The sequence below is a fragment of the Mauremys reevesii genome, linkage group 3, assembly GCF_016161935.1.
Source record: "Mauremys reevesii isolate NIE-2019 linkage group 3, ASM1616193v1, whole genome shotgun sequence".
Classification (NCBI taxonomy): domain Eukaryota; kingdom Metazoa; phylum Chordata; order Testudines; family Geoemydidae; genus Mauremys; species Mauremys reevesii.
This window is the reverse complement of record NC_052625.1, coordinates 135,469,542-135,484,094: the sequence shown is the minus strand read 5'-3', so window position 1 is coordinate 135,484,094 and position 14,553 is coordinate 135,469,542. Positions and strand designations below refer to the sequence as shown.

The window sequence follows — 14,553 nt, the reverse complement described above, 5'->3', positions numbered from 1 at the left end:
ATATGTACGTACACACACACACCCCCTCTACCCCGATATAACGCTGTCCTCGGGAGCCAAAAAATCTTACCGCGTTATAGGTGAAACTGCGTTATATCGAACTTGCTTTGATCCGCCGGAGTACGCAGCCCCCCTGAGCACTGCTTTACCGCGTTATATCCGAATTCATGTTATATCAGGGTAGAGGTGTGTGTATATATTTATATTTTATTTATTTATTTATTTTAGTACTGGATCTAGATTTGTTAAGTAATGGGAAGTACAATTTCATTTGTAAAACAAGCAATTTTTTTTCACTTAGAACATTGCTAAAATACATTAGAAACTTGGATAATATTTTTGCTTTAATTTTTTTCCAATCAAATTGGTTTCAGTGAAGTTTTATAACATAAACTAATTGCTCCCTGGATGTGGGGCAGTATATGAAGTTTTATCCTGAAGTAGATTTTACCAAATGAGCTAGGGACATGACTTTTACCCTACCACTTAAAAAGTATATATTTTTAAAAACTATGGATGAATCAGTCTCCTAAAATGGTGCTTCCAAAGTCACTGTAAAATTATAACCACCACCATTTATGATATCCCCATCAACTTAAATCTGTATCCAGATCAACAAATTTAAACTACCAAAATGAAAATGTAGTAATCAAGTTGCTTTTTTGAAAAATAGTAGAAACAAGCCTTAGTAGTCATTTCATTATGTAGATTTTAAACAGAGAAAACAATGTGTGCGAAAAGTTGACATCTGATCTACAGTCAATTCAAGCTAGTTCACTGAAAATATACAAAGATTTTACCTTTGTTTCTTCTATTCTCATTGCATCCAACAAATAGTGGAGAAGCTCTTGGCTATCCTGCTGTTGAAATCCTTTAAACCGAGGGGCCCTATAAAAGAAGCGAGAAAGAAGTTCAAAATGACTCCGATGGCTTCCACTTAGGATCTCTGGGGAAGTATTTTCAAAACACTCTGCCCCCTCCCCCTACCGTGCCCCTCCCTCTACCCTTCCAAAATAATAATAATTATAATATTAAATCATCATCATCAAAAAGACAAAAACCTCAGGCTGACATATAGAATACAAGACTCAGTGTTATAATATGTACAATATTTGGAAAAAAATGTATTTAGAGACTGAAGGAACATCTTGAGTCTTGGACCAAATGGTAACCGACTCCAGGTCAGAAATTACACAAGTACAGTTACTTAGAAAGTAACAGTAAGATAAGAGCTCATCCCCCTCATTTATATTTCAATAATCTACCTATGACAGCTTCAAGCCTACTTGCTCAACCAACCTTTTGATTAGTAACTTACTGAATGTAACCATATGAATTTTAGTTTGTACTGGGGTAGCAGTTCCCAAACTTGGTTCACAGCTTGTTCAGGGTAAGCCCCCGGTGGGCTGCAAGATCCTTTGTTTACCTGAGCGTCCGCAGGTACGGCCGCCTGCATTTCCCGCAGCTCCCATTGGCCGGGAACGGCAAACCGCGGCCACTGGGAGCTGCGAGCGGCTGTACCCGTGGATGCTCAGATAAACAAATTGTCTCACAGCCCGCCGGGGGCTTACCCTGAACAAGCCATGAACCAAGTTTGGGAACTCCTACCCCAGTACAAACTAATATTCATATGGTTACATTCAGTAAGTTACTAATCAAAAATTACCCCAGTAATTACCCCAGTAATCTTCTATTTATCATAGAATCATAGAATCTCAGGGTTGGAAGGGACCTCAGGAGGTCATCTAGTCCAACCCCCTGCTCAAAGCAGGACAAAACCCAACTAAATCATCCCAGCCAGGGCTTTGTCAAGCCTGACCTTAAAAACCTCTAAGGAAGGAGATTCCACTACCTCCCTAGGTAACCCATTCCAGTTCTTCACCACCCTACTAGTGAAAAAGTTTTTCCTAATGTCCAACCTAAACCTCCCCCTCTGCAACGTGAGACCATTACTCCTTGTTCTGTCATCTTCTACCACTGAGAACAGTCTAGATCCATCCTCTTTGGAACCCCCTTTCAGGTAGTTGAAAGCAGCTATCAAATCCCCCCTCATTCTTCTCTTCTGCAGACTAAACAATCCCAGTTCCCTCAGCCTCTCCTCATAAGTCATGTGCTCCAGCCCCCTAATCATTTTTGTTGCCCTCCGCTGGACTCTCTCCAATTTGTCCACATCCTTCTTGTAGTGTGGGGCCCAAAACTGGACACAGTACTCCAAATGAGGCCTCACCAGTGCTGAATAGAGGGGAATGATCACATCCCTCGATCTGCTGGAAATGCCCCTACTTATACAACCCAAAATGCCATTAGCCTTCTTGGCAACAAGGGCACACTGTTGACTCATATTCAGCTTTTCGTCCACCGTAACCCCTAGGTCCTTTTCTGCAGAACTGCTGCCCAGCCATTCGGTCCCTAGTCTGTAGCAGTGCATGGGATTCTTCCGTCCTAAGTGCAGGACTCTGCACTTGTCCTTTTTGAACCTCATCATATTTCTTTTGGCCCAATCCTCTAATTTGTCTAGGTCCCTCTGTATCCTATCCCTACCCTCCAGCGTATCAACCACTCCTCCCAGTTTAGTGTCATCTGCAAACTTGCTAAGGGTGCAGTCCACACCATCCTCCAGATCGTTAATGAAGATATTGAATAAAACCGGCCCCAGCACCGACCCTTGGGGCACTCCACTTGTTACCGGCTGCCAACTAGACATGGAACCATTGATCACTACCCGCTGAGCCCGACCGTCTAGCCAGTTTTCTATCCACCTTACCGTCCATTCATCCAGCCCATACTTCTTTAACTTGCTGGCAAGAATACTGTGGGAGACTGTATCAAAAGCTTTGCTAAAGTCCAGAAATAGCACATCCACTGCTTTCCCCTCATCCACAGAGCCCGTTATCTCATCATAGAAGGCAATTAGGTTAGTCATTTATGCTAAATTTCTTTAAATGATGCTGTTACTAATAGAGATGGATGTTCTTAAATAAACATTCCCATTCTGGAAAACCAGGTAATTTTCTTAATCACTAATATGAGCCAAATAATTTTTGGTTATATAATCAGTTATTCAATGTTATATAATGAATAATGGCGGTTAATTGCAGTTAACTCATGAAATTAAATTTTAAAAAATTGTAATTAAAAACATTAATCGCATAAATCACAGTTTTAATCGCGCTGTTAAACAATAGAATACCAACTGAAATTTTAAAAATATTTTTGGATGTTTTTCTACATTTTCAAATATATTGATTTCAATTACAACATAGAATACAAAGTGTATAGTGCTCATTTAATATTTCTTTTGATCACAAATATTTGCACTGTAAAAACGACAAACAAAAGAAACAGTTCCCCTCCCCTGCAGCCACGCCGGCAGCACTCAGGGCAGCGGGGTTGTGCGCTCCCACCGAGCAGCGTGTCTGGCTCCGGCCGGGCAGCACAGAGGCCGGACATGCTGCTCTGAGCGGCATGGTAAGCGGGCCGTGGGGGTTGGATAAGGGGCGGGGGGCCCCGGGGGACAGTCAGGGGACAGGGAGCGGTTGGATGGGGCAGAGGTTCTGGGGGCAGTCAGGGGATGGGGGGTGGGGTTGGATAAGCATGGGAGTCCCGGGGGGGCCTGTCAGGGGGCAGGGATATGGATAGGTGGTGGGGTCCCAGGTTACATTGTAAATAAGCAGGCAGCAGTATCTCCTGCAAATGTAAACAAACTTGTTTGTCTGAGCAATTGGCTAAACAAAAAGTAGGACTGAGTGGACTTGTAGGCTCTAAAGTTTTACATTGTTTTATTTTTCAATGCAGGGTTTTTTTGTACATAATTCTACATTTGTAAGTTCAACTTTCATGATAAAAATATTGCACTACAGTATTTGTATTAGGTGAACTGAAAAATACTATATTTTGTTTTTTATTGTGCAAATATTTGTAATAAAAAATAAATATGAAGTAAGCACTGTACACATTGAAATTAATATATTTGAAAATGTAGAAAACATCCAAAAATATTTTTAAATGGTGTTCTATTAACAGTGTGATTAATCGCGAATATTTTTTTAATTGCGCAATTAATCATGCTTAATGTTTTTAATCACTTGATAGCCCTAATAATCATACAATAATTAACTCTTGTCATCTCTTTAATAGGCAGCAGGTTAAAAAAAAAAAAAAAAGGAAGTATATCTTCACCCAGCCTGCAGTCAATCTGTGGAACCCAAGACTATAACAGTGTTCAAAAAAGAACTAGATAAGTTCATGAAGGATAAGCCCATCAATGGCTATTAGCCAGGATGGACAGGGATGCAAAACCATGCTCTGAAGTGTCCCTAGCTTTGGTTTGCCAGAAGCTGGGAATGGGAGACAGGGGATGGATCACTTGATGATTACCTGTTCTGCTCATTCCCTCTGAAGCACCTGGCATTGGCCACTGCTGAAAGACAGGAAACTGGACCACTGGTCTAACCCAGCATGGCCGTTCTTACATTCTCTTTGTATACAGTTTTAAAAGGACATGTGCAGCACCATGAATTCTCAACTCACACACACCCACGTCTGACTTTGTTCTTAAATTTAGCAAACTATAATACCTCATTCCACTTCTGAAAAATATTAATGCTAGATTACTCCAACCCAAAAGGATACTTTTATTTCTAGAATACCTAAAACGCCTCAGACTGACAACAAAATATTTTAAGCATCTTTTTGACCTAGCCAATCCAATCCATAAAGCTAGGTCTGGAACAGCAGGGTAATAAGTTGGTGTACGTGACTGCTGACATTTTTCAAAGTGGCCATGGGGATTTGGATGCCCAACTGTAGTTCTGAAAAATCACAGCTGAAGGAGCCAGCTCATGTCTCACTGTAGTGTGACAAAGTTACTCTTCTACCGTGGTGGGTCCTGCACTTATTGGCGGATTTGCTTGCCTCACAGATTCACCCTGTGGGTCGGGAAACAGCCCAGAGACCTTCCCCTCTGGTAGAAGCCACAGTCCAGGTCAATTCCTCCTGTGTTTGATCAGGAGTTGGGAGGTCTGGGGGGAACCTGGGCCCACCCTCTACTCCGGGTTCCAACCCAGGGCCCTGTGGAATGCAGCTGTCTAGAGTGCCTCCTGGTACAGTTGCGTGACAGCTACAACTCCCTGGGCTACTTCCCCATGGCCTCCTCCCAACACCTTCTTTGTCCTCACCACCGGACCTTCTCCTGATGCCTGATAACACTTGTAGTTCTCAGTCCTTCAGCAATATGCCTACTCACTCTCAGCTTCTTGCACGCTTCTTGCTCCCAGTTCCTCGCACGCACTTCCTCTCCTCTGGCTCCCTTTGGCCTGACTGGAGTGAGCCCTTTTGTAGCATCAGAGGGGCCTTAATTAGAGTCAGGTGCTTAACAGCCTCACCTGACTCTTACGAGGTTAATTGGAGTCAGGTGTTCTCATTAGCCTGGAGCAGCCCCTGCTCTGGTCACTCAGGGAACAGAAAACTGCTTATCCAGTGGCCAGTATATCTCCCTTCGACTCCTCTCCTGTGCCCAACTGGCCTGGGTCTATCACAGTAGTAATTCAAGTAACTCCATCCTAAGTTATATAAAATATATTATGATCTCACAGCATGGCTAAATACCAAACGTTACACATTCCATCTTTACTGAATATAGCAATAAGTTATCTATACATGTCATCAAAACCCAAGGAGGATCACATAAAAATTATTCATTCATAACAAAGGCAATTTTGATCTTACTGTATTCTGCAGCATGTTCGGCTCATCTGACTAAATCACCTAGGCTGTATCAAAAAGGGTCTTAAAATAAATGGCACCTTTTCTAATTCTGATCATATCATCAAGAAATCGGGGGGGGGGGAGGGGGAGAAGAAGGGGGACAATGACGGGGACACAGAATTCCAAGAGTCAGACACTTCTATACCCAGAAAAGCATTGGTGTCAGTCCTATTAAGCTTAGCTAATGCTATGCTTAGCACAGTAGACCCAGTCTCCTCAGAAATTTTTACCCACTACATGGCCCAAGGTACACGAAGCATTGTATGAATACTTGGTAACTTTCTTTGCTGTTACCTGGTAGCAAGAGACTACAAAGAAACCTCAGCAGTAATAGACAATTCTTGAAGATATAGTTTAACACCCAAAAAGTTATTCACCACAGATTTTTATCTGCTATCATAACTTGCAAATCATTTTGGAAATCTTTCCCAATTCCACTAGTAACTAGTATTTGATGAGTTCTCAAACAAAAACAACAACAAAAAAAGAGTCATCTAACTATTGGAGGAATATTTTGCCAGTCCTCTGCTTCAACACCCATTCCAGAATGTATTGAATTTAAAAACAACAAACATGAAACTGCACAAGCTCTAGGTATACTCTGATCAAGAAAAATATTGTCTTCCAAATATAGAAAAGAGAATTTGTGTGTTTAAGCAACAGGCAAAATGCGGATTCTAGGTCAGTTTCTGCCATGAGTTGAGTTATTGCAAGTCCTAATTATCTGTATCACTTGATCAAAAGCAGCATATAATACGGAGCACAGCAAAGGGTCTATATAATCATTAACTGATTGCCTTCCGGATAGAACAAATTATGTACAAGTCTAAAGTTGCCATGAGCTTTCTTCAAGACCACTGCCAGAAGGAAAATCTGTATATGCCTGAATAGCATATTCTTAAATGGCTCTGCCATCCTTCCTCATGCTAATTCTTTTAACCACTTATTACACCCTCTGGCATTAAAACTATAACTGTAGAATATGTCCGAAGCGTAGAGATTGTCTAATTGTTTTTCAGAAAAAAATTGCAGCTGTGTATTTTCCTTCTCTCCTCCTGCATGCTCATGGCTACACAGAGAGTTACTCTGCCACACACAAACAACTGTTCTACTGCAAACATTTACCTCTGTGAGCATTGTAACCATGATCTGAGAACAGTGTGTAGAAGGAGCAGGAGTTCAGTTCCAGGACCCTTTCCCCAAGGAAAGCTCCAACCGGCATCTCTTTAGAATTATCTCCCACCCAAAAACAAACAAACTATAAAACAAAAACACAATGAGAAAATCAGGCAGAAACTAAAGTAGTTAAATATAAGGAGAAAAAAGAAAAGTCATCAGTTAATTCCAGGATTTCATTGGACCTATTCTGCATGGCTCATTGTACCTCATCTCTTTGCCTAGAATCAGTCTCTAAAGCCCTCAGTTTGCCTGGTCACTCCATCTATGGAGAAACTTTCTGCAATGCATCCTGATACCTAAGCCCACACAAATTTCTTTTTAGTGCCCTTTAGCCTGTTACCCAAAATTCTTCAAACTGGCAACCATCTTTGCTTTATTTTTATATTTTTTTAAAGGGCTGACCCTATGACTGACCAATACAAGACACAAAACTCCATCCCAAAAAGTTTACAGTGTAAGGGCCAGATTCTAATATCCTTACCCAGGCTCAACAGTACGAGCATAAAGATATCAGAATCTGTTCCTTCTAGATTAAGACAGGATGACCTAAGAAGCCCTGAAAACAATTATAACTCAAAGTTAATCTTCTCTGTTCCCTTCTTGTATGTATATACCATATGCAAAAGCTTTCCATGGGGGAGAAAGCTGCATTGTACTTGTCATCCTAGTTCCCTTTAATAACCTTCCATCTCCATAACTGGCAAGGAGGAAGGAAGATTTGGTCTCATCCATGCAAACTGATGGTGTGTGGAAAGACCAATTTTTAATGGGCAGCTGGACTCCCCCTGCAGCCACCCTGAGCTCGCCAAGTGATAAAACAAAATGCAACTGGAAATTACGCCACCTCCAGTTAGAACTCAAATCAGGATTGGCTTCTACAGAGAAAGTAAGATCAAAATCTTCCTTTCTGTGAGAGAACCTCCTTTCTTAGCAGTACTTATCTTGACACCAAGCAGGCTAGCTATGGAGGAAAGCAAGGAATACGATCTAAGACACTGGCTCCCAGAATTCCAAAGACTGCATGTTCAGACATTCTTACAGTCACTCTGTAATGATGAGTAAAGGGACGAATCAAGCTTTACACTGATACTGCACTGATCTCATCCACCGAAGCAGACTCCCTTTTCAGCCCAAGAGGAAGCCATCCTCTAAGAAGAGTGGGTCATACTGCAAGTGGCTACGGCAAGCCTTATGCTAGTAATGGTCCCTTAATACACATTAATGACCATTTAACTATGATTTATTTAGAGTATTTTCATACTTTTGAGCCCTCTGCATCCATTTACAAAGCACTTTTGTTCTATAGAGACACACTGGATATTGTCAGGGCTATGGCAGAGTCTGCCTAAAGGCCTCCCTTAGACTGACAGAAAGGAGGTTAATGATCTGATTCCTGTGAATTAGATTTGGGAACAAAACAGGGTAATGTAATGTTCTATATCTTTATGATAAACTGAAAAAAGGTATTTACAGGAAAAGGCAGCAATTTACCAATGTTTTCAGCAGAGGTAAATACTGTCCATGGAAGTAGCCTGTTTAAAGGTCAGAAGGGAGGGAAAAGACCGTGGCTGAAAGTTTACACAGAGGAAAGTGGCGTCTGAGAAGTTCTAATCTGGAATTTGGCAGAGCTTTAATCACCCTTAATAATCCTTAACACTAGAGGATGAGACCCTAGCAGGGAACCTTATAAGGCTTCCTGATTGCTCCCAATAATGAAGCTTGACCATTTAGAGTGTGGAAGGCTCCTGTACTTGTACAATGGAATGGAATTATGTACCAATAGTATATGTAAACAATCTTACAAGACCTAGAAACAAAAAACAAACCACACAAAATGACAGTATGATTAACAGACAAACAGATGGATCCAGAATGGTCTTTGATTTCCTAAATACTTCATGGAAGCAGTGTTATTTTTATCTAGAAAGACAGAAGTAGCCAAGTAATGTTTGAAAGGAGAAGGAGAAGTTAATAATAGTAGTGATTGGTACGATAACAGCCTCCTGTGAATGTAGTTGGCATTATGGTAAAAAAGAATGGTAGAGACCCAGGATTCTAAAAAAATATATAGATGCTGAATTAAAAATTGTTAGATTATCTACACTTTAAGATATGGAAGTACACAGTTCAGACACCCAAACAACCTTAACTCTGCCCTGTAATGATATCTTGAGAGGTGTTTAAAAAATTCACGAGTCTTTAAAAGCCAATCTATTCTGGGACCAAAAACAGTAAAATGCCTTCATTATAATCATCCAGTTATTGCATGGTGCCACTGCAGAGCACAGTTAAAGTTGTTTGTGCATTTCCATATCTTAACATGTTTGGATTTCTTTTAAGTTTAACCTTAACTCTGAATTTCCTAGGTTTGTAATGCTTGCTTTTGATATAATTACAATATCCCTGTAATCATTAATATATTACTGATATGTATTATCTACCATAACTCCATCTTAGTTTTTGTTTGCAAATTTAAAAAAAAATCCCTGAAAATTTCATACATAAACACTAAAAAGAAGCCCAAAGAGAATGCTACCATATGCTATTTTTAATGGTTGTACAGAAATGTTGATAAGTAATATCAAACTTAAATCATTTTAACTTTTAAGGCCAGTTTCACCAGTCTTCTCTGGTAGCTTTATGACACACTGGAAGAGCACAAAGCATCCAGAATATATTGGCCAGTTAAGCTAGATTTACAGCTGCGTTGCATCACCAAAGCAGCACAAAGCAGTCAGAGTGCATTATCCTATTTTTCCTTTCCTGCCTGTCCTCCACATTCCCTTATACATATAGGCCCCAAGTTCCCCATTTCTCTGGTCTTCTGTCCTCTGCATTTTGCCATGCACACACAATAGTTTCCCTTGCCTCCAGCCCTCCACCTCTACATCCTCCTACACCACTCCATTCAGTAGATTTGGTGCAAAGTAAAGAAATGCGCTTCTAAAAATAAATTTAGAGTTAATGGTAGGGATGGTGGGTTTGCTGTTATTTTTCATAACTAGAAGTTTCTCCTTCTGCAGAGGCTGAAGAACAAAACCAGCTTCCTCAGAGAAACTCACTCAGAATTGCCTTCTTTTGAAACTGTTACCACCTTCCTTGGTTCCCAGTAGGAGTGAAGCCAAGCTGCCCTCAGAGAAAATAACAGCCCTCTATGCTGTCAGAAGACAGAGAGGAACACAGTGAGGAGTAGGAGAATGGAAGCAGTGGTCATATTAGATGAAGGAAATTTGTGGTCTCAGTTCCAATGAGAACAATAAAAGATGGCAGCAATTTTGAGATCAGTTCTTCAAGGAATTTGCTACAGAACATTTTTCTTCAGCCTCTTCTGAAGAAGAAATTCTGTGATGAAAAATAATAGCAAAGACAGAATTTCACTATCGAGAAAACTCAGTGGCTTGAGCACTGACCTGCTAAACCCAGGGTTGTGAGTTCAATCCCTGAGGGGGCCACTTAGGGATCTGGGGCAAAATCAGTACTTGGTCCTGCTAATGAAGGCAGGACTCAATGACCTTTCAAGGTCCCTTCCAGTTCTAGGAGATAAGATATCTCCATTTATTTATTTCTTTAATTTATCTACTCTTGTTTACAGCTATTTTTGGTAGATTATTTCACTTACCGTCTTACTATCAAGTGATATGGAGTATGCATCCATGGATAGGCAAAAAGCCAAAAATGAGTAAGGAAGAAAAATTTTACTCAAACCATGTACATGAATTCCCCAAGTCAACAAAATAACTGTTACATGGTCTGTTGCATCCAATACAATCTTCTGCAATTAATACCAGCCAGGAGAACTCAGAATTACTGGAATATATGCACTCAGACAAACACATATCCTGTCACGCTGTTAGAGGGAAAGCTGGGGAATATGAATTCCAAATGCCCCAATGAATATAAATATAGAATTGAATGCTATTTGGAGAGCACTGAATCTACAATGAAATTCTTTGAAAGCACCGCAAAAGGAAAGAGATTATCTAACTGCATGCTGAACATTTTCAAGTACATGAGAGAAAAAACAGGAAGCTATTGAAATAAATAAATGAGGGAGTTTTAATCAGCCAAAATTCATTATTCTTGCTCCTATGAGGCTCCTCGTCCACAGGGGAAGTTAATTTATTTTATGCATCCATGATACTAGATATAAGAACGGGGCTAGGCGAGTAACAAGAGGTAAATGAGTAAAAAAACAAAACAAAACTCAGTGTGTCACATTTTCAATGAGGTACACATGCACACACACACTTATTTTGTATGCTTCATTTGGTAACAACGAACAGGAGTCTATGCCAGTAAAATTCAGCATCTTTTAGATGTGCAATATCAAATGCTTGCTTACAATTCCTAGTATACACTTCCCTCCCTACACCACTACCAGACTTACATACTTCCCACATTAAACAATGATCTAAACTACCACAGGTTTCAGAAACACCACAATTATTGCAGTCTACTCCTACAAAATTTCTGGTCCCTACGAATTAGAAATCTGTCAAACAAGGAATCCAAACATATGTCTGGTGTTGTCCTTGTCCTTTCACAGTGCATCCTTCGAGCTGTCCTCTTTTATGGTGTCTGGCATCAGCAGCAAAAGAAATGAGCCAGCTTGGGAGTCAGGGCAAGGACACAGCAGGAACACTGGCAGTTGCTGATTTTACAGTTATTACCCAAGACAAATGAAAAAAACCTGAAACGACCACTAGCAAAATTATTATTTTAAGAGTGTCAGAGGCATCACTGTCCACCTCTCAAACCCAAAGAAAGCAAAATTATTGCAGGCTGAGCCAACAGTTTCTACAAATGACATGTTTGTAAGCTACATGGGTAGCTATCTATTTATAAAATGAACACCGTATCACATGGTAGACAGGGAACAGCACATGCATAGTTAGCCACCTGCACCCTCCCCAAAATGTAGTATGGGGCAAAACTGGTTGAGCAGAGCCCAAGTAGGAATTTCATCAAATTAGCAGACTTGTCAGAAAAAAAAAAAAACCTATTTCTTCCACTGCTCAATTATATTTAAAATTAAATCAACGTAAGAGGGAGAGTTTTCATTTTCAGGCTCAGGTTGCACATTCTGACTATTCAGTGCATTTACTTTTAAATGCATGTCATCACCTTGTTCAATACACAGTAATTTCACTTGTCCAGATAAGGTCTTGAGTTATAAGACAATATGATTTTTTCTAGTCTTGTAACAGAACTGGTCAGCTTTGCTTTGGAAATATCATACCAATAGCCTGTGAAAGGAACACTGAAAGGATGTGAAACACGGGGGTCCTAGATGCTAAAACAAAAATAAATGACAATAACGAGCATTAATAATTACACAAATGCACAGTATATGTGCAGATCAAATACTCATATTTGTAAATATAGTACCTTATAATTTGCATTCTGTGCCTGTTTGTCATACACTACGGAGGTCTTCTAGGTTAACATAGGGCAAGAGAAGTGACATCTATAAAGTCATTCTTCACTCTGAAATTTATTTAAGTAACAAGCTGTAAAATCAACTCACTTTTGGAAAAACATGTTAGCCGGAGAACTGCTGGGTTTCGCTACATATATGAGACTTTCAGTATTACTGTATATACCTTACTGTTGTTTTAAAACACCCAAAATTAGTAATGCAATTCAAGGAAATTACATACATCTTTCATTATCATTAATGGATGTACAATATAGTTTCCCATTAATTACCAACATATACTATTAATCAGAATTAATTTAGTAAAAAATTCCAAGGGAGAACATTTTCATTTGATATTCTACATATTAACTTTATTGTCTTAAATGGGAAAGGACATGTATGACCAACAAGATGTGGTAGTTCCGATTAAACAGAAATCATTAAGACACCTTTTGTTTTAGAGTTGTATTGTAGTGTGAGGGGCATTTAACAGGGCTAGAAATGGTTGTTTTTAAAAAAATTTAGACTTTGCTGTATTTTTAAGACATTCACTATACCTAAAATGGATTAACTGAAAGAACTAACAATTATCACATGCTATTATATGGAACGAAATGATGATTGGAGTATAACAGTTAACATTTTAAAGGTGAAGTGACAGGAAAACGTTTTTTAAAAGATGGTAAGTAAGGTTTGGCTGGTTCACTCTGACTGACAAGTGATGTCATTGTTAACACACTGATTAATAGATGAACAATTGGGCACCCATGCCTGTAACGTGCTATATAATGCCACAGTTAATTCTAAATCTCTACAATGCTGTGGAAAAATGCTCAGGATTAGTGGGTTTGCTTTTTGTTTATGTTGGGAGGATGTGGGGGGAGAAGAATATAAAAAGGTGAACCAGTACAATGCAGGATATTTACAGGAAGATTCCTATCCTTATTAACAAAAATTTGAGAGTAAAAGAATTAATCAACACTGATTCATAGAAATCTGACAACTAAAAGATGTGCTCTGGTCTCCTTGAAAATATGCTTCAAGCAAGATCCTTGGCAAAAGTGGAGGACTCTAAGATGGTTGGTTGAGTTGACCGCTCACAGATGTGCCGACATATGGAAGCCAGTGCCAATGCGCTACAACCTGTTGTACAGTGTCAGCAGTATAACGACAGAACAGGTTGAACTCCTGTTAATGGTCATAAGAAGTGAAGGACAACTGTGACAGCCATGTACTTATTACTTAAGCCTATCATTTCATTGCTGATCTTGGGGTCAAACATTTATATCTTGTACATCAGCTAAAAAGATGTTTCTAATCATTATCTACCAGTTAGAATGTAGCTATTTTTTTTACAATGAAAATTATGCAGTACTAGTTAAACATGCGCACTACAAATACATTTTTTCTTAAAGTAATCCAGTTCTTTTAAAGTATAATACTCTTCATATGTATTCAACATTAAGTCACCCTTTATTTTTCACAATTAAGCAACACACTAAAAAAAATCCACAATTGTAATAAAGTAGTCCAATCACATTATACAAAGGCAATATATAATCTTGATTTATAAAAAAAATTTAAATTTTTTTAAAAAAAATCTTATCTACTGTGCTTTCCTCACAAGTCATGGGAAAGTTAATGACAAAATACTTAAAGATCCTCTCCTCATATGGAAGTACATCTGTGCCTCTAAATATTTGTTGTTGCCTCTCTCTGGATCCTCTTTTTTATTTTTTTTATTTTTTTAAATGTATGCAGTGTTGTTGTGGCCCTGTCAGTCCCAGGATACTAGAGAGGCAAGTGGGTGAGGTAATCTCTTATACACAGAGCTCTTCTTCAGGTCTGGGAAATGTACTCTGAGTGTCACAGTTAAACACGAGATGGAACAGATTAAATTACTGGTAATAACTTTGCTAGACACTAAAAATCACTGACTGAATAGAGACACTGGATTTACAGTTTATTACAAAAATGGGTAACTCACTGACAAACCTCACCCAGGTGCCTTTCTCCCCCATCCCCTGTTTCCTTTCCCCCCTATGACTGGAAGGTTGTTAACAGGCCACTTCACCTTGAATGGTCCATTGAAATATGTATTAAATTACTTATACTAAAAAATCTGTTCCACATTTTATTTAACTGTGATATTCCCAGACCTGAAGAATATCTCCGTGTAGCTTGAAAGC

The 14,553-nt window shown here is 39.3% G+C and overlaps 1 protein-coding gene across 8 annotated transcripts in view; it reads right to left on the bottom strand.

Moving 5' to 3' along the window:
* The window catches only part of USP45 (ubiquitin specific peptidase 45), a 104,407-nt gene that overhangs the window by 29,918 nt on the left and 59,936 nt on the right, over window positions 1–14,553 (bottom strand). For 5 of the 8 annotated variants that reach the window (XM_039532918.1, XM_039532917.1, XM_039532919.1 and 2 more), the window contains one exon: window positions 801–888. In XM_039532918.1, the coding sequence (XP_039388852.1) occupies window positions 801–888 (88 nt within the window). Of the gene's footprint in view, window positions 1–800; window positions 889–5,245; window positions 5,301–12,333; window positions 12,433–14,553 lie in introns of those variants that run through there. The other 3 variants (XM_039532920.1, XM_039532921.1, XR_005597155.1) reach the window with 3 other exon arrangements.